We start from the raw sequence: 20,194 nt of genomic DNA on the forward strand, positions 1-20,194 counted from the left end.
AAGTTTTTATATGAATAATTTTATATCAAAGAACTTGAAAAATTATTACAACTTATTTTCTTAAAAATTATATAAACACAAATTAGAAAAAACGATTTTTAAAGAAATTACGTAATTCCTGAAGAACAGTGTAATTAAATAATAAGATCCATTTAGTAAATCAAGATTTCTAGTTACTTATTCAAGATCTCGAAACAAATTGTTTTTAAAATTATTTCTAAAGTGTGTACAACTCTTTGAAATGTTACTCTAAAATTTTATCACATAAAATTTTTTGCAATAAATTATTTAAATTGAAAATATTAAAATAGAAAAATTATATTCAGCAAGATCCGCTGCAGACTAAATTAGGCAATCTTAACATTATATTTAAAGTTACTTATTTTTTTAAATAAAAGCTTTATCACAAAATTATTCAATTTATGTAATTAAAAATGTATTTTTATAACAATTTTTATTTTAAGAAAATTTGTAAAACAGTTTGTAAAATATATGAACGTTAACAACAATCTACTATTTCTAAGAAAATAGAAAAGTAAATACAAAAATAACAGAAAAAATAATATATATTTACTTAATAGAAGCTTGCAAAAAAATAAAAATGATCAAAATAATAGTAATGTTATTGATATCTCTTCAGGTGATCATAGATTTGGTTCAGAAGAAATTACGTTATTGGAACCTCCAGATTGGTAGGAATATACAGAAAGTGATGGTGAAATACCGGAATAGGTCGTAGGAGTTGGCGATCGCTGAGGTACTGAATCTTTGTACTTTCCTAATTCTGCTTCTATGAGAATCTCATTAATATAATGTTTAGCCATTATACGTGAATAATTATCTAATTTCTTCAAAGTTAACGCCACGTATTCACCATAGGTCTCGTTTTCATCTCGTTGAGATTCTTTTTCCGCAACGGTCTTTAAAATATACATTTCACTTGGTTTGTTATCTTCATTAATCTTTTTCTTCTTTGAAGTACTTAATTCTTGAGAATGAAGTACTTTCAAATATTTTTTTCGTAACGGAATATTACGCAATCGTAAGTTTCTCTCTGATTCATGCAAAGTAGTTTCTACTTTCGGACATGAATGCATTTCCATTTCATTAATGCCTTTGTAATTCTTATGGTTACTATTTTCCTCTTGTTGATGCATTTCAGAAGTCTAAAATGAAGTGAAAACAAACTAAAAATATATATTATACCTATATTTTGGTACAACGTATTTAGTAATTTTTTGATAAGTTATATGATTAAAAGTTATAATAATGTTTAATATTTGGTAAAAATTATAATTGTGTTTAGCAATATGTGTTCATATAATTATATTAATTATATTATAGATATTAAGTTCAGTTGGAAAATGGTACAAAAAAAATTATTATCACATAGATCTTGCCTCAGTTTCCACACATCTTTAAATATATGCATGCAAATTATCTAAAATAATATATTTTAGTATATATTTTGTTTCTCGTTTAAAAAATGCAAGATACCGATTTACGTCTTTCATCAACAATGTGTTAATTATTATTGTAATGTAAAAATTTGTATATATTTGTTAAGTTTTATAAAAATAGAAAATATTGTACAATCTTCTTTAATAGCGGATGTTTATTTTAATTTTAAAAATTAATTTATTACATTAATAACTGAGTATTAAAGCATGCTACCAAATGTAATATGTAAATATGTAAATGTATATATGTTTATTTTACCTCGGAAGTACTTCTTGCTCCTCTTGGCTTATAATGATCTCCCAAGAACATCATAGCACGATATGCAAACCATCTAGATGATATCTTTTTTTCAGACCCCTTTGTAGAATCAATCACTTTGATTCTCTCTCTTCTATATGATGCCTGGAAAAAGTACTCATACATTAATTATACTAGTTTACAAAAAAATATTTTTATTATTTTAAACCAGGTGTTTCTTATAGATTTCTGTTCCTGTATAGTTTCTTATAAAAACCTGATGAAATTTAGTTTACAGCATTGTTTTCAGCACTCAAAAATCTATTAAAAACATCTTGTCTGGTTTAAAATAATTTTTAGCTATAAATTAGTGTTATCATTAATTAACTGATTTACATTGAATATGAAACTATTGAATACAAAATAATTCTGGATAGTTCTAAAGTTACTATTATTTCTTGTTAAGCAAATTTAAATATATTAGTTTAAATACCTGTAATGAAAGCCACTTCTTTTTAACATCCAGTACTGTTGTACCGAATTTGTTGGCAAGATTCTCCCAAGTTTCATTCTTCTTCCTACTAATTTTATAATATGGATCTGAAGAATCCCATAAAATAGGCAAGTTTTCAATTTCACTAATAAATAATAAAGCTTTATCGTTTGGCCATTCCATTATTTCACTAATATTTAACAATTAATATATATATATATTTTTTTTTATTTAATATATAAAACAAAGTGAGAGATTTCAACGAATCTTGTCAGATCCGGTGAATGTCTAATTAAGAGACCTCGTTATTAACTCGTCCGGACCGATCGAGCGTGAATGAGTGGTCTTCTTTCTATTCTATTGGATTTTTGTACCAACTGAAACGAAGCACCATAGTTTACGTTTTTAGTTTTGATGTATTATTATAATAATATTATTATTATTATTCATACATTCATCCCAAGAAACGCAGTATATCGCGACAATATATATTGTCTAGTTACATTGAATTTATGTACTTTGTACTAATTATGCATCCATTAAGTGAATTAATGTCTCTTATCAAAGATTCCTTAGTGTAAATCGAGAATCGAATCGGTGCCTTCCGCGACGAATGCTCTATCACCGACCTGTCTAGCATTTCACAGAGTGCCTTTCCTTTGATAAACATATCGACGAAACTTACGTGTTCGTCAATGTTCGTTTGAGCTCGTTTGTACTCGCGACGTCGCTCGAGAGTAAAGTCCGTTCGTAATTTTTCATTCGTTGCTGTTCGTTCGCGCTCACTTCTGTTTGATCTGGATACGCAATTTTTGACATATCGACAGATGTGGTACTGACGAGTACTCATTAAATTGTTGCTTATTGAATAGCCCAATAGATCCAGAGATCAATATTTTAAAGACATTCTCCGATATCTCAATGTTTGATTTTTATTTAAAATTGCACTTCCATTGTTATCATCCGCATTTCATCATCCATAAATTCGATAATTAATAATTTATCTTATTGTAAATTTAACTTTTATTATAAGGCCTATTTGCACCAATGATTAATTTTAATCTCGGTTTAACTTATACTTTAGTTACCTTTTTTTTTATTTTTAGAAACTAGAAAAAAATTAAAAATAATATTTGCTGGCCAATTGTTCAAGAATTTATTAAATTTATTTACCAAAACACTCAATGTTTCTATTTTTCAATTATTTCTAGGATCATTCAACAAAAAAAAATTTTTTAAAAACTATTTTCTGTATCTCGTCAATGTTGAACATATAATTGATATATTTGATAACCTACAATGAACAACATTTACTATTATTCATTTAACAATAAGATACTATTAAAAGATGGGTCCAGAATCAAATAAACGAGCACGAACAAACACGAATAAACAATGAACAAACTTGATTCGACGGAGCGATGGAATTAGAAACATAAACGAGTTCAAATGTACACTAAAGATAGTTTTAGCGAAAAAAATAATTTGTTAGGTAAAGTGTTTGGGATTTTTCTGATTCTTGATTTTACGCGGATTTACGTGAGAAAATTTTACTGTAATCTTAATTACAGTAAAATTTTTAAATTTTATTATAATTAAAATACATTTTAAAAATATATAATTAAATTATATTGGTATAATGATCAAAATTATTTGACACGAAAGCATTTGCCTATTAAATAATTTCTCAAAAAATAGAAAAAAGAAAGTAATTTTCGAAAATGTACTAGGTTTTATTAACAAATTTTTTTATAAAAATAAATATAAAAATTATAAAAATTTAATAATCATTATATTAAGCCTTTTACGAAAAGATTGTTGCCTTTCTTTCTTCCTTTATTTTCCCCTTATAGATATTTATTGAAATACACTAATTTCTCTTGGATATAGAATTAGTTTCTTTTAAAAAATCTCTATGAAAATCTGCTCTATTTTATTAATCATAATATTGTGATTCTGGTAGTCAAAAATCCAATAATAATGGAGAAATTTAAGTATACATTGACGATTATATTCCATTTCGCTGATACATCAAAGAACAAGCTTTTGTAATTGTTATAAATATTTGTTCGTAATTCCTTCTTACTAGCTTGATCTAAGTTTATTTTAAGAAATCTTATAAAAATAAATTTTTTGGTTTTTTATGCATATATTAAGACTGCGTTCCGATATTCATTGCCAGTGCTGAAAATCTATAGTTTACGTCACATACACTGTAGAATTTCAGTACTAGCAGTGAATATCGGAACGCAGCCTAAGAAATATATAGAATAGCAACAAATTAATAATATTTTATATTATATGGCAATAATTCAATTATTATTATTATTATACAAAATACATATATAATCGTATCAATGACAGCGCTCAGTTTTTATGAAAAAGCAGCTTATAATTTTTGTAAAATTTTTTAATATGATTGGTTTACACATTTGGATCTGTCAGAAACTAAGAGCAAAAATCAATCATTAAAGAATCTTCTGTGTTGTAACGTTGCTTTTTCACAATATTTTTTGATTATTTAAAATATAATAATATAAACGTCGTGTTAATACCATAGCATACTTCCAACAGATTATGCTTTTCTCATAATATCCGCATTTATGTAACAAATATTTATTATGTAGAAGAAAAAGATATTAAAAGCAATAGGGAAATACAGCTAAAAATACACGATCCAATTTCAAAATATAGCAAATCTAATTGCTTATTCATACATTTGTATTTATGTGTACGTCGATATATCCTATCAGGATATTATAAAAACATAGAAAGTAATACACATATATAGGAAAAATGGTATTGCATAAAACTTTATCTCTTTTCGTTAAAGTAAAAAAAAAGGCTACAATGTGTACACAGTTTCAAGTAAAATACATATATACCTTACAGGAGGATACCTTACGATCGCAGTTGCTTAATCTTTATGCAAAATGAAATCTGTTAAAAGTTTTTCTTAATTAAAAAAAAAGAAAAAGTCATAAATCACAATCTTTCAGAAATTAGTAAATAAAAAGGAGCACATTGCACTAGGCTATCCATCCAATCATGTTCTTTTCGAACAATTCATCATCAAATAATTCATGAGCGTTATTATTTGTAAATTGTAAATCTAATCGTTCTCAAGTCATTATCTCTTATTATATTCATATATACATCTGTCATTCATAAACAACACCCTCGCCTTGTATGCGATTCTATATGGGTTAGCGATATATCGTAATAAAAAGAAATTTTTCAATCAATCACTTGATTAGACCACTAACCGATGTCTCAGCTGGTTTATAGAAATGAAGTACTTCTCTAACTTTATACAAATAATAGTTCGTTTGCAAACCACTCAGATCGTTCCGCGATGAACAGTAGAGAGAGAAATATGAGATAGCTCGACTTAAATGCCCAAGCGACTGAAAACATCCGGCCTTTTGACGCGTGTCACTGTCATCACTTTACTGAAAGTCACTTGTTTGGCAGTTGTGGTGCCCAAGCGTGCCTTGGCTGGTATTGAGATAAGTCGTTCCGAAGCTGCAACAATAAAATCAATGAAAAACTATTCCCCCTTAAGCACAAATGTTTACATCAGGATTTCCCAAAGTGTAGACCACGATCACAATTTAGCCAAATTTTATCTTTTGTAGAAATTTAAACAATTTGGATAAAACAATTAATATCCAATTTTTTTAATTAATTAAAAAAATTTTTTATGCTTTAGAAACTCTAGATAATCGCAAAATGAAGCTATTAAGCCATTCAGAACTATTCTAAAATTTCGATAAGAAGTTAGCACCTCATTTATTTAATTTCAATTTCCGACCGTTAATCAACAAAACTCTTTTTCTAAACTACAGAGAACTCTTTATCTCGTCAAAATGAAACGGGAACTCATTATCAGAACCGAATTTTAATGTGTGAGGGCTAACTTAACAAACGTTATTTTTTCAGTGATGAAATTACAATCAAATGGATAAAAAATCAAATTTTGAAATGAACTACAATTAGCGAATTTCTTGCACATGAAAATAATTCGCTTCTATGTTGATATCAAAAATTTAACAGTAATTATGTTAAAAATGACAAAAACCTTAATTAACAGTGATGTTAAGATTAAATTAACTCAAGTTAAAGTAAAAGTTAATTTTGAAAAGCGTCTATATTAAATTAGTAAATCATAATTTAAGTTAGATTATCAAAACAATTATAATAATTATAATATCTTATAAATTATACCTCTGTAAATTAAGGCTATACAAAATAACAAAGAAATATTGCTTTTTATGTGTAAATTTTATTTAGGAATCTTTTTTTCTTGTATAATTTTTTTCTTTTGCACAGATATTTACTATCCCACATATAAAAGAATGTCAATTTACTATCCTTTCCTATGCTTCTTCATATTTACTAAAGTTAGATAGGTCGTAGGTATTTGCTGTTTTAAAAAATGGATTGTGATTTACGTAGATTTTACATAGAAAACCTCAATCTATTAACAGAATTTACATAGTAAATACACAAACCTAATTTGCTGGATGTAACAGTGGGCTTGGAAATAACTTCAATGCTTGGTTTAACATTGGGTACCACCTGCTTCTTTAACTTCAATATGCGACTCGTATTGTTCAGAGTAATTTTCTTGTTAACCTCGTGATCGGCGTGCATAGTACCGGTGGTTTTAGGTACGACTTTCTTCGTCATTATAATTGATGTACGTACATTAGGTGACGCCGTTCGATTTTTCAGTATACCTGGCATACTGACAGTTTCCGACCCATTTTTAAGTATACCCGCAGTAGTGATGTGATCCTTCTTGTCGTCTATTTCTCCGAGACGTTTGAAAACGCTCGTCGATCTCTTAAACGCGTCCTTACTAACTCCAGTGACGTTGAAGGTAGGCGTTGTGTCAGCTAAATTATTGGTTGTGCTCGTGACTGAGCTGTCACCTAGTCTGTCGAATACCGTTCGTTTCTGTTCGACGGATTTTTTAAGTATTTGAGTTCTCACAGATGTTGCCTTTGGCACAGTCAGTGCAGGATACTCAATGGTGTCTTCACTACCATTTGTCACCTTTATCTTCTTTTCTAAGGTATTCCAATTATCCTCATTGCCATCTTGATCATCCTCTTCTTCTGGTACCAATTTTCTCTTCAAAGACATTTGTTTTTGATTAATGGCATTAGTAGAAATGGCTGAAGTAGAAATTGGTTTTCTCACAGCCACAACCTTCTTAGTTGCAGAGGTTAGAGGTTTAATTATTTTCTTGGCAGGATCCGTTTTGGATGCCGTTAAGACTACTGTCTTGTTTCCAATTTCTTTGACCACTTTTTTTGCAGCAGGTTTTGTGGCGGTGACTTTTGGAGTCATCGGAAGCATGTCCTCCGAATCAACTAAGAATCTTTCGCATGTAGTTTCTTCTACTACTTTTTTGGCATATCGCAAAATAGCGATCATGTCGCCCATTAATGTGATGCCCATCTCTTTGAGGCTCGGTTTATCCAGATCCGGCAACATGTCTGGTTTGATGCGATTGTTCGAGAACACAACTGCATGCTTGGTGGCCACATCTTGAGGAAATCCAGCTCCTTTGAAAAACTTTACCCAATAAGCTGTAAAAGAATTGATATATGATCATGTAAATGTTTCAGGAAAACAATTTGTAAACAATAAAAAAAGTTTATGCACTTAAGTTTTAAACTGTCGGATTGTTTGAAGCAATAGAATTAAATTACATTTATTGACCTTGAATTACATTTAATGTTTACATATTTTTTAAAACGTGAATTATTTGTTCTATGAAATAATTAATAATATTGTAAATTGATAATTCTATATTCTAATGATAGATTCGAGAGCAGATTCATTATGAAATAAGTTCGGCGACTCACCTGACAAGGATGCAGCCATTTTATCAGTTGAAGTACACGGTAAATTTTACCCTGTACTTTTCACGAGGACCAACTGGTTGAGAAATCGGACTTTTTTCTCTCCAGAATACACCTCCGCTCGTTTACATTTTGCAAAGAGCCGTCACAGTTAATATTCAAACTGTGACTGTAGGTAGCTGCGGTTCAAAAACAAGCAGTGGATCTACTGAAAGATCATTAACAGATCTCTAATTGTATCAGAGCTCTTTAAATCGTTTCTGGCTCTATTCAGCTCTATCTCTCGTGCAATGTCGAGAGAAATTATTAATAAACACGAGAGTTTCTCTGAGGCTCTACCATGCCTATATATGATATGCAATATATATATATATATATACATACATATATATATATATATATATATATAATATGTACATACATACATATATATGTATATAAAGCAATTTTCACCAGTCCATAAACGACACGTACCATGCAGTATATGTAGATGAGAATATAACCAGCAATACCATCTTCAAGGGTTTGTTCGGGTCACATGGTTTAACATACCCCTATTTATTCCAACGTGCTCGTTGACCAATCGCATTACCCCTAAGCAAATTGATTGGTCCACAAGCAAAGTGCATAAGAAATTCAACGAATCGAATTTCTTATGCATTTATTGGCCTGTTCTTTTTAGCTGCACTGATGCACTGGTGCAATAAGTTAAAGTGAGACAAATATATTTTTTCTCATTCTAACTTGTTGCACCAGTGCAGCGAAAAAGAACAGACCATATGTTATGCGTTATGCAAAAGTCTGTGCGGGAAGCTTATGAATTCCGTCTCTTATGTAAATCAATATGGCAACCTTATGCTGGGAGCTGATTGGTTCAACGGTCATAAGTCTGTCAATTCATAAAATTCTTTGTTTCGATTGTTCAATAAAATACCTTAAAACATTTGTAGCATCAAGTGGCGAGCCTTTGATTGGTGAAATGACGAATAATTCTTTGTTCCGATTAATCAATCAAATTTTTCGAAGCATTTGTAGCCATCAATCGCGTTGTCTGATACGAGCTTAACATTTATCAATTTAATACTTCAATGATTTCAGAAGCAATAATTTTAATAATTTCAATTTATCAATCTATTTTCTATGCATAAAAGTACAGATAATTTTGCAAATCGAGAGAACTATTCTATTTTTCCGATCAATCGTTCGGTCTCTGAACAACTCACGTATTGACGAGCGTCACTTCTGAAAGAGACATGGTGGAAGTGGAGGGGAAGATTCGCCATCGAATCCGGTAGCGGCCATCTTATTTGATCTGCTAACGTCGTTCTGCGCTACATCATCGTTGTCGTGGTCGTCGTGTGACGATAATTTTCGCGTTTTTATCTCAATTTCGTTAAGAATCGTTCTAGTTCACGGCGCTCGCCGAGTCTGTATGTTGTAGCGCGCCGTCGATAGCCTCAGATCCTTCCGGGAAGTCCTCGTAATTCACGTATCTCTTTCTCTCTGTCCCATCTCTTGTCTACAAGCAGCGTGAAATTCTGTGGTCTGCTAATGCGTGGCGTTTCAGAGAGCTCCCCGACTCGCGCAATGGCCGAGGATTTGGATGTCGAGGCGATGCTGGAGGCGCCGTACAGGAAAGGGGTAAGCCTTGCTTCTCTATCGACCTTATACTTTATCGATCTCTTAACACCTCTCTCTTTCTCTCTCTGTCTCTATGTCTATCTATCTATCTCTTTCTCTCATTTGATCTCTGATTGAATCGCTGTAGTTTCCGTCTCACTCACGCTCGTACATCGCATTGTACCGAATGGCGAGACGTGCCTCCTTTCTCTTTTTTTTTTCCTATCAATATACGCACTCGTCACCGTATGAGAGAAAGGGAACCACCCACCACCGCTCCTCCATCCCGCTGTCTCACATTCTCTCGCTCTATTTTTTTTTACTCTTATGTGGTACTTGGATAGTTTTATGTGCTATATATAGATATATATACATATATGTAGACAAAGTACGCCCTTGTGTCTGATGTGTACCAACTATTGATCAACACCTCCGTTTTCTGTACTTATAGATGGTACGTAACATGTACCCTCGCGCTCATAGGATGTGCGCCAGCGAGTTGCCTTGCACTTGAAAGACGACGAGGTATTAAGATACTGCAATCATCTAACTCATCATTCTCTACTTTTTTTTCCTGTCTCTGTCTCCTCTCTCTTTCTTTCTCTCTCTCTCTCTCTCTTCTCTCTCTTTATAGTCTCCTTCAATTTCTTTCTTCTCCATTTTTTATCTTTTTATTTTTTTTTCTCACAAAGGTGTAAGGTTTCGTAAAGATTAAAATGGAGATTACACACGTGTCACTGTCATGGCGGTACATGCTCGATTGGAAGGCAGTTCACGACAGTGATAATGACGATAACTCGTTTGGTAATCTACATGGGGAGACTTCGTACCGTTTCCGCATTACGTGGTAACAACGCTCTACCCGAATACTGTTAGACAGGAGTCTTTGCAGAGGTCTTTATGAGGTCAAACCTTGCGCGAATGACGGCATGAATGTACACGGGTGTGTGCAACGAGCGAATGTGTGAGAGTGTGCGAGTTTGAGAGTTTTGCATATTGCAACTCGGAGGGTCTTTTGATCCTCCTGGTTCTATGAAACTCTTGGCATTTGTGGGTCTAAAAATCTTACCTTCTCGAGCGTACAGGAATTCACAAATTCATGGACTTGTATATTTAAGGGATTTATATGGATTAATTTTGTGACTCTTAAAAATGAGTATACTTGAATCTTAAAATCCATGTATCAAATGTTTTGCACGTATTGGATAAATTATTTCTTTTGCATTTTTTTGTTAATACAACGTAATATGGTATTAGAATAACGTAGTGTTGTTTTGCCAAGATATAGTTTATCTTATCTGTAAGGTACAAAAGAGTATTTCCTATTTTTTAATAACACTTTCACTTACAAAGGTTCATGAATGAGCTCATTTTACAATAATATCTAAATTCTACCCATTATTATTTTTATATAATTTGTAATGATAGCAATTTACCTTTTAGGTAGTGGCATCAATCAGGTATTGCAACACTTAATCACAGTGCGACAGAAGACAAGTCAGGAAATTGTTATCTCTCTTTTAGCTTATTATTAGTCTTTATTAATCCGTTTTAAATTTTACTTATAAAATGCCTATCCATTTTATCAGTCAGTTCTTGATGTAATTCGCGACAAATGACATAATTCATATATTTACACTTACATGTAGAGAACTTCAATCTTTTAGAGCAGCAACTTGCTGTGAACTTATACTGGAAGTTTTTTCAATATAAAAATAAATTGTATATCTATAAGTTTTTGTAAAACGGTTTTACATCTCTGAGAAACTGGATAGGAACTTTGTAAGCATCCTACGTTATTCTCGAGTTTACAAATAAATCATGTAAAAGTAAATTGTCCAGAAAGCTCTGTAAAATAAGCTTTTTAAATTTGTTTAAGAAAATGTTTCAAAAACTTGCTTTCTTGTTCTCCATCAGAAGGTACTTCGTATGTCGTGTCTTTATTAAAGTAAATTAAATTAATTTTTATGTGTATTAATATCCAAGTTGTAAAAGAAGAAATATATCCATTGCTTGTGCCGTCACATATTGCACCCTTATAAAAATGTAATACTGGACAGTATTAAATTGGTCAGTAATTAATACTTATTTTAAGTATTAAAAGCACTTATGTTAGTACATTTAATACTTGAAATAAATAATAATTATTAGCTAATTTAATACTGTTCAGTATTATATTTTTAAGAGTTGTCATTGAGATACCATGTACATCGCGTTACAGCGAGAACGAAAGAAACATTTTCTGGACCCAGCCGGATCGCGCGGATCTATCCAAGTTGAACTGTAGTACTTGCGAGCTCAATCTCGTGCCGGAAAGGAAGGGGGGGGGCGGTAATCTGAAACGGTCCCTAATTAATGAGAGATACACACTCTAAACAGCAAACGCGCGCGCTGGTAATCGAAAGCTAGCGATTAGGGGCAGTACCTTCGCTCGCGTCTCTATATCTCTCTCGCGTTTACACCCTTTTGAAAATCGTACTGTCTTTGATGAGGGCTCTCTTTTGCAGAAGAAAAAGGATGTGTGGTTGGCCATTGGTAGTTTAAACACCAAGGCATGCTCAACCCAAGATTGCAATGCTTTCCTAATACCCGATAAAGCGATTGGTAAGTTTGAGCCAGGTGCATGCGACCGTGTCGCATCGCTATGCTCGCCCCGTCTTTCTCTCTGTTATACACGCTCTCTTTTCACGCTTGCTCTCTCTTCTCTTCTTGTACCTTTCCCTCCCTTAGCGCTCTCGGGGAACCCATAAAATTTCCGGAAATGAAACGGACAGAAAAGATGAGAAAGAGCACGAGAATTGATGCCGACGTCTATCTCCGTTATCCAGGATCAAACAAAAAAAAAAGCATTGCTTTTCCTCAGCAAGGGAAGGTTGCTATCGTAGTAGTACTGACAGGCGATACGAAAAAGAAAACAGATTCTCTCGTTTATAATCTTCTGATTGAATTTGACAAAAAATAATAATGAGAAAATATAAATAATTACATAATGTTATTGTTATATTTATACATATTTATAGCGAAAAGACTGTCGTTACGAAATTTACTAACGTTCTACGATTTGCTTTTTGTCCCCTTGTTCGCGCGTCCCTGCCACATCGGCTGGCTGGCATGGCATTCAACTGTTTGCTGTTCGTAGGAGCAGGACTCCTCTTCCAAAGACAAATCCTCCAAGGAGAATGGGTCTAGTCGTAAAACATCTGGGTGAGTAGAACCTCTGTTTAAATTGTGTTAAAAATTCAGTGGAAACTGTAGATGAAGATTATACAAGATTTAATTGCACGACCCTTGTTGCATTTGACTTTGAAGCTGAGCAAGACTAGGTGACCCTACGTCACTCGTTAAAGCTTACTAGAATTTGGAGGAATTTTGCTAAAACACAACAACACTTGCCATCGTCTTACCTTCATTTTTATCATGTTTTGAGATTTTACTTGGGTCACTTTAAAATAAACGGTTTTGTGTGCGTCTAGATTATGACATTGAATATAATGTGTCAATGATTTAAAAAACGAATGATGATAAAGTAACGTTAATTAAAAATAAAAGGTTTTAATTTTCTAATTTAAATTTGTTTAAATAAGGAACACACGAAAGAATTTGGGCTGTGAAAAATATATTTTATTCCATTTTATTATGTTATTTTGTGTGTTCTTTGTTTCAACGTAAAATAATTTTCACGATTGCACAGATTATCAAAATGATAAAAGAATTTATTAAAGTACATCGTGACTATTACTTAAGTATTATTATGTTAGCATGTCATTAAATTAATCTCAATATTCTCAACACTGTCGATTTAAAGAGTAAAAAAAAAAGGCTTTATATTACCGTTTCCCACAACGGCTTGTGATGTCATATCTTTGCGCCATAATTGAAGCAGCATTAGTCACTCGCTTAACAGACCCATCTGAAGTTTTATTCTCTTTGTTATAGACCCCATACAATTAGTAAATGCCGGTTAATTTCATAATACCAGGTTTAACCCGATGATGGTAAGTATATAGGAAGAATATCTGTACTACAGATTTTCTCCTTTCGTGAAATCGAAAAACATAACTTCCTTATATCTCTGAGTAAGGAAAAAAAGGAGAAAATTGTATAAAATTACGAAGCGAAGTTGCGTCGTGCTACCTTAATAACCGAGTCTTAAGAAACTTGGTAACTTAAAAAATACAAAAAAAGATGGTAGCACTTTCCTTTTATGGCTGAATTAAATATTGAATTTAAAAATGTGTTTTCCAGCATTTCTATATATTCATATCATTTTAACATCACTCATTTAAATTCCTTGTAAAAAAAGATAGTATATTTTAATCTAAACTAATAATATATTCCATGATGATAATATAATTCTCTATATAATTACCACAAAACATCACTGTGGATGTTAACATTAGAAATACTGAACGGTCATTATCGACCGTTTTTATTTTAGACTAATATTTTCTTGTGCAAAAGATAGGATCCAAAATTTTTTCATTAATTATCATTTATTTTCTTTAACCTGATAAAATATTTATTTTTTTTTAATATTTTTATTTTAATAATTTTCTCACATATTTGGTCCTTTAATGGGAAAAAAATGATGATACTTTTAGTGTTAAAAGAGTTTATTCAAGACTAGTATTATTTTGTAGTATATATGTGTGAGCTTTTTATAATTTTATAAATAGAAAATATTTCTCAAACCTGTCATTTATTTGATGTTATATTTATTATTTTCCATTATATTGTACTATATTTTTTAGAAAGAAGTTTTTATCAACATCTTAGTCTTTTTTTTAATAAAAATCATTTTTTTTTAGTTTTATGTGAACCTGAATACATATGTGCAAGTATTTGAAATAGCAATTCCATACACACGTGGGTATTTTAAATCTTCATCTTCATATTTAAAGATCCATCTTAATAATACTCAACTTTCTTTATTTCGAGTGGACCTTTTCGATTAAAATATTTTTCTTTTTGTAGGAAGAGCAAACATCGTTCGCGTTCACGTTCACGATCCCGAGATCGCGATCGCCGAGACAAAGATCGACGAGATCGCGACAGGGACAGAGACAGGGACCGGGACCGCGATCGGGACAAAGATCGCGATCGCGATCGCGATCGCGACCGTCGGCGCAGGTCGAGATCGCGCGACAGACGGGATCGGGACAAGGATCGTGACAATGATCGAGACAGGGACAGGCGAGACAGAGAACGGGATAGGGATAGAAGGAGAAAGAGATCACTAACACCGTTGACTCTGCCTAGAGCCCGACCGCCGTTTGGCAAGGGCCACAGTCCACTTGGAATGTAAGTATATCTGTTGCATTTACAAGAGGTTTCTTAGGTTTAGTTTAACCGGAGTTTAACTAATCATGTCCAATAGAAAAATTGTCATTATAGAAAACAAATTCTTTTCAAGTTAGACCATGTATTAATAAAATCTAACTGGTAAATTGATCAATTTTTGCAACGTCAAAATTAATTAAAGAATGGTTTACTGTTAAAATGTTACTTTATTTTATGATAATATTAATATTTTATGTGCAAAATTATTTCACTGCATTGCGTTGCTCTCTCAATAAATTTTCTATCAAATAAGAAATAAATGGCTAGAAAAAATTATAATCATAATATTAATAAGAGTTTTAAGAGAATTTAATATACGTACTTATATAATTATTCTTTTTGTTGCACAAAAGATTAATAGTAACACTCTTTTAGATACAAGAATCAACATAAGGTTTTTTAATATCAATTTTTTTATTACAAAAATATATCTACTTGAATTATAGATGTTTAATTTAATAAATGTAAAACGGAGAAAAAGAGACTAACAGAATTTTTTAGTATAAAAATCAACTTTGCATAATTGTAAAATAGAAAATTAATTTAATTTGAATCAGAAGAAGATATTAATTATATTGTGCAAATTTATGCACTTATTTAGAAATTAGGTGTGCAAACATTTTTATTATCTATATTTATTTACTTTTCAAAATGTATAATTCTTAACTTTTGAGAAGTATATAAAATTGCAATCTGTAATTTTGAGTATATCAGATCAATACGTTTATTAAGTTTGGTTTTTGTTATTATTACATTTAGTAACAGAGATTAATATGCAACAAGATCAAGCTTAATCAGAATTTCGCAAAATTTTTAATAGAACATTTTTTTAATATCTAACAAAAATAATATTTGTCTTCAGAAATGATGAATTGACACCAGAGGAGCGAGATGCACGGACTGTCTTTTGTATGCAATTAAGCCAACGAATTCGTGCACGGGATTTAGAAGAATTTTTCTCAAGCGTCGGCAAAGTACAAGACGTAAGACTTATCACATGTAACAAAACTCGAAGATTCAAAGGCATTGCTTATGTAGAATTCAAAGATCCAGAGAGTGTGACACTCGTGAGTATATTATAAAATTGGAAAAATATTTTTTGCATACATCATATTTTTTGTATTTTTCCTGATTTAAAAAAGTTTTATACTAAATAGCTGAACATATTTCCTTAATTTTCACATTACTTTTTTAGGCTCTTGGTCTGTCAGGTCAAAAACTTCTTGGAGTGCCTATCGTAGTACAACATACACAAGCTGAAAAGAATCGCATGGGTAATTCGATGCCGAACCTAATGCCTAAGGGGCAAACAGGACCCATGCGATTGTACGTAGGATCTTTGCATTTTAATATCACAGAGGATATGCTTCGCGGAATTTTTGAACCGTTTGGAAAAATTGACAACATACAGTTGATTATGGATCCTGAAACGGGACGCAGCAAGGGTTACGGTTTTTTGACAGTAAGTCTTTTTATAGAGCATTATTTATATGCAGATGTTTTTTTTTAAATATGTGTCAAGATATTTTTTTATACAGAATTAGATTAACATTTTTTTAATAGAACAAAATTATAAATATTGACATTTTCAATGTTATTTTGTTATTGTTTCTGCGTAAAACTAAAGATCGTCATTATTTTTCCTACTATTTCAGTTCAGAAATGCAGACGACGCGAAAAAAGCGTTGGAACAACTGAATGGATTCGAGCTTGCTGGTAGACCTATGAAAGTTGGAAACGTAACGGAACGAACTGATCTAATTCAAGGGCCTTCCCTACTCGATACTGATGAGTTAGACCGTAGTGGAATTGACCTGGGAGCGACTGGAAGGTACGTAAAATAACAGAATAACAGAAAACACTTACAAAAAAGTAAACTTAAAGGAATAAATATGCAAATTAAAATTACATTTTAAACATTTGATGTTATTTTTGCAGATTACAACTGATGTTTAAATTGGCGGAAGGTACTGGCCTGGAAATTCCTCCTGCTGCAGCGAATGCATTAAATATGGCACCAGTGATGACACAGCCACAACCACCACCTCAGGCCGCACCTCCTATTGCGACACAGTGTTTCATGTTGTCGAATATGTTTGATCCACAAAAGTAAGTCAGATATTTCTTTATACGAATGAGCATTTATTTCAAGCGTTGCATATTTGTAGACCTAGTGTCACGTGTGCCATACTTTCACTAGGGGGAATATATATGCTAAATAAAAATGTTATCATAATTGATTTGTAGCATATATACGAGCAGTTATATGCAAAACTAATGATAACATGATAGACTTAATATAAACGTATTTTTAAAAAAATCAATTTAATTCTGCATTAATGTTAATTTTGTTAAAAAATATTGCTCGTTAATTACTAGAATTTTTATTAATTTAAAATTATAATTTGCATCGTGATTATTTCCAGTGAGACAAACCCTAATTGGGCAAAAGAGATCCGCGATGATGTAATCGAAGAATGTAATAAACATGGCGGCGTCCTACACGTATACGTGGATCAAGCATCACCACAGGGCAATGTTTATGTGAAATGTCCGTCAATCGCAACTGCCGTGGCGGCAGTGAACTCGCTACATGGCCGATGGTTCGCCGGCCGCGTCATAACCGCCGCTTACGTGCCAGTGATGAATTATCACTCGTTATTCCCTGATGCGATGACCGCTTTACAACTATTGGTACCAAGTGCACCGCGAAGAGGAATGTAATAATCTTAAACGAGCGAACAACAATCGTCTACTGAAATCTTGTAAATCCTTGCGTAGTATTGCGTTTTCTCTATCTCGTATACTCTTGTTGCTGTCCGGTGGAATCGCATTTTTTAATTCGTTGATAAGATGGGAGGGAAAAAAGCATTCTGAGTAACAAGTTTCAACGATCACGTATGTTGTCATTTTTGCATAAATTCATTATAGCATTGTGAACGCGATAAGTTCGATTAGTTTCACGGCACATGTATGGTTCGTGTGAGTTATGATCGTAATCAAAATTTGTGACGGGCGAACATTGTTCGGATTTGTTTGACATTTTTTTATCTGTTCAAACACATGTGAATTAAAGGATATATGGACACTCACAAAATATGATTTTTATGTCACATTGTACATATATTTATATATATCATAATTTTTTATTTAGTCTTTCCTTTGTAATATGAAGCAAATACTGATTGTTCTGATTTCTTGTGATATGAATATACACAATAAAATTACGAAATCGATGTTTTTTAAAAGACCTCATACGTTTTTTATGGAAATTGGATGTAGGAAACACAACTTGGCAACCTTTGATCCGTATCTCGAAAACTAGCCATTTTCGAACCTTGCGCCCGTGATGACTTGAACAGAATATCATCAAACTATAGCATAGTACAGTAGTTAATTTGACCTAAATCCAATTTTCATAAGAAATGTGCGGGATTCTTCAGAAACTAATGAGAACATAATATAATTTTGAAATTTTTGTTGTCAGAAAACTTACATGAAGTTACATTCGTATCGCATATAAAAATGCTACAACACGGATAAACATCAAAGTTACTGAAAATTATTTATTAACTATCAATAAAGTGAGTTACGTAATTTTATTAGGGACAATTATGTTTGTTTCTTTCAAAATTAGATACCCAAGTGTTCATTGCCGCGACACGATGTTTCATTTTATGTACCGATGTATTGTTTCGCGATTGAAGTAGTGTAATATATGTTCGAGTGTTTTAATGATATTTAATTCCGTCGATCATTCATATACACTTACGTTGATTGAAGAAGGGAAGGGCCTTAATTCTTTATTCCTAATCTAGTTCATGTATTAAGTTTGTACCGATAATATATGAGAAATATCTAAATATTAAAAGAATAAAGAAAATCTTGTAAATTTTATATTTCCTAATTGATCAATTTTATGTAATTCCCAGTACTTACTAGTTTTTAGTTTATATTCTTCTCCTGACTATATCTACAATTGTGGTAATGTTAAGTAAAAAGAAAATCGAATTTAAATCTTTCTATTCTTAACCTATATCAACTTATAAAAAATAAAAATTTCCAGATGACTATCCTCCGCAACTGACGAAGATGATGCCTGGTCCCTCTTATTCCAGAGGTTTCTTTTTTGGCTAGAGAAGTATCCTCGTCGGTGATCCAGAATTTTCCCAAAAATTAACCGCGTGCCCGTCTATTTTTTGTTTAAGTCTATACAAATGTAATAACTTTCTTGTAATTTTACATTTTATTTTAACAAAAAATTGATGCCAACAAAAGTTGTTCAAAATCCTCTAAAAATTGCAATTTTATTGTTTAAACAAAAAATGTTAATTTTTGTATGATTATAATTTTTTAGTTAAAAGTATGCAGATGTAAATAAAATATGATGTGTAAGTTAGAATTTCTAAAGTAAGAGTTTGGTTAACTTTGAATTCATGAATTTGTTTGATTTAATGTGGTGACGATTATGAATACGATGCCAAATTGTACAATTACATTAATAATTTTCAATCTACCATAGAAACATATAAATAAAAAAAAAGATATTTTAATTATGGTATATCTATGAAAACAGAATTATTTTTCTATTTTTCTATTCTACAATATTCAGAGTTTTTTTGCTTTTAGATTTCTTTTTACTTGAAACGCTTTGTAATTTAGAACTCAGTTGCAAAATTTATATTCGTCATGCGTAATTGTAAACTGGTAAAATAAAATATCAAAATATAAAAATTTTGATTTTTTTACTTAAAGATTTTACTAAAGTCAGAGAGGAACCTGAGAGCGTGCGGTCATCGCGTCGTTTTAGGTGTTAGGTGGTTTCATCCATCAGCGCCTCTATGTGCACAAAATATACACATTGAACTATGTAATCAAATATCTATGAATCCCGTAAATAATGTGCATGACTTTTTGGGTCTCTTCTATGCTACGTCCACGTTTATTTGATTCTGTTTCATGCCATACCCGTAAATTTTACAATTATATGCATTCATATTTTAAATCTGTTTTATGCAAATGTGCATAATCGTGTTCTATAAATGTGCAGTACCACATATACATGATATAAATTTAATTAATTGATTTGATAAAAATTCACTCACCGATTGCTGTCGCTGCTCCTGCTGCTACTGCTACATTTATTTTCCGGAATACCGAGTCGCGC

General features: G+C 31.7%; 3 protein-coding genes across 12 annotated transcripts; 1 reads left to right on the top strand and 2 right to left on the bottom strand.

Moving 5' to 3' along the window:
* Positions 1-150: 150 nt before the first annotated feature.
* LOC105835426 lies at positions 151-3,206 on the bottom strand. Of its 3 annotated transcripts, none has more exons than XM_012678707.3 (4): positions 2,644-2,870; positions 2,192-2,568; positions 1,720-1,863; positions 151-1,166 (listed from the first exon to the last, which is right to left on the bottom strand). In XM_012678707.3, the coding sequence occupies exons 2-4, from the start codon at positions 2,372-2,374 to the stop codon at positions 645-647; spliced, it is 849 nt and encodes a 282-aa protein (XP_012534161.1). In that variant the 5' UTR covers positions 2,375-2,568; positions 2,644-2,870; the 3' UTR covers positions 151-644. The 3 variants fall into 3 exon arrangements, with proteins under 3 accessions (XP_012534161.1, XP_028050472.1, XP_028050471.1); XM_028194671.2 differs by lacking the exon at positions 2,644-2,870 and adding an exon at positions 2,877-3,206 and having other exon boundaries at positions 645-1,166; XM_028194670.2 differs by having other exon boundaries at positions 645-1,166; positions 2,710-2,870.
* Positions 3,207-4,488: 1,282 nt separating this feature from the next.
* LOC105835431 (uncharacterized protein C19orf47) lies at positions 4,489-8,695 on the bottom strand. The gene is made up of 4 exons (XM_028194576.2): positions 8,542-8,695; positions 8,071-8,411; positions 6,706-7,791; positions 4,489-5,716 (listed from the first exon to the last, which is right to left on the bottom strand). Exons 2-4 carry the CDS (start codon positions 8,087-8,089, stop codon positions 5,583-5,585), a joined length of 1,239 nt encoding a protein of 412 aa, XP_028050377.1. The 5' UTR covers positions 8,090-8,411; positions 8,542-8,695; the 3' UTR covers positions 4,489-5,582.
* Positions 8,696-9,319: 624 nt separating this feature from the next.
* LOC105835427 (RNA-binding protein 39) lies at positions 9,320-18,924 on the top strand. 8 transcript variants are annotated; one of them, XM_028194571.2, is made up of 11 exons: positions 9,320-9,708; positions 10,139-10,212; positions 10,380-10,534; positions 11,131-12,559; positions 12,827-12,891; positions 14,662-14,988; positions 15,890-16,094; positions 16,223-16,489; positions 16,683-16,858; positions 16,966-17,136; positions 17,454-17,751. In XM_028194571.2, the coding sequence occupies exons 4-11, from the start codon at positions 12,311-12,313 to the stop codon at positions 17,749-17,751; spliced, it is 1,758 nt and encodes a 585-aa protein (XP_028050372.1). In that variant the 5' UTR covers positions 9,320-9,708; positions 10,139-10,212; positions 10,380-10,534; positions 11,131-12,310. The 8 variants fall into 8 exon arrangements, with proteins under 8 accessions (XP_028050372.1, XP_012534163.1, XP_012534165.1 ...); XM_012678709.3 differs by having other exon boundaries at positions 12,195-12,559; XM_012678711.3 differs by lacking the exon at positions 10,380-10,534 and having other exon boundaries at positions 12,195-12,559.
* The last annotated feature ends 1,270 nt before the right edge of the window (positions 18,925-20,194 follow it).

The sequence above is a fragment of the Monomorium pharaonis genome, chromosome 2 (genome assembly GCF_013373865.1).
Source record: "Monomorium pharaonis isolate MP-MQ-018 chromosome 2, ASM1337386v2, whole genome shotgun sequence".
In the NCBI taxonomy this organism is placed as follows: Eukaryota; Metazoa; Arthropoda; class Insecta; order Hymenoptera; family Formicidae; genus Monomorium; species Monomorium pharaonis.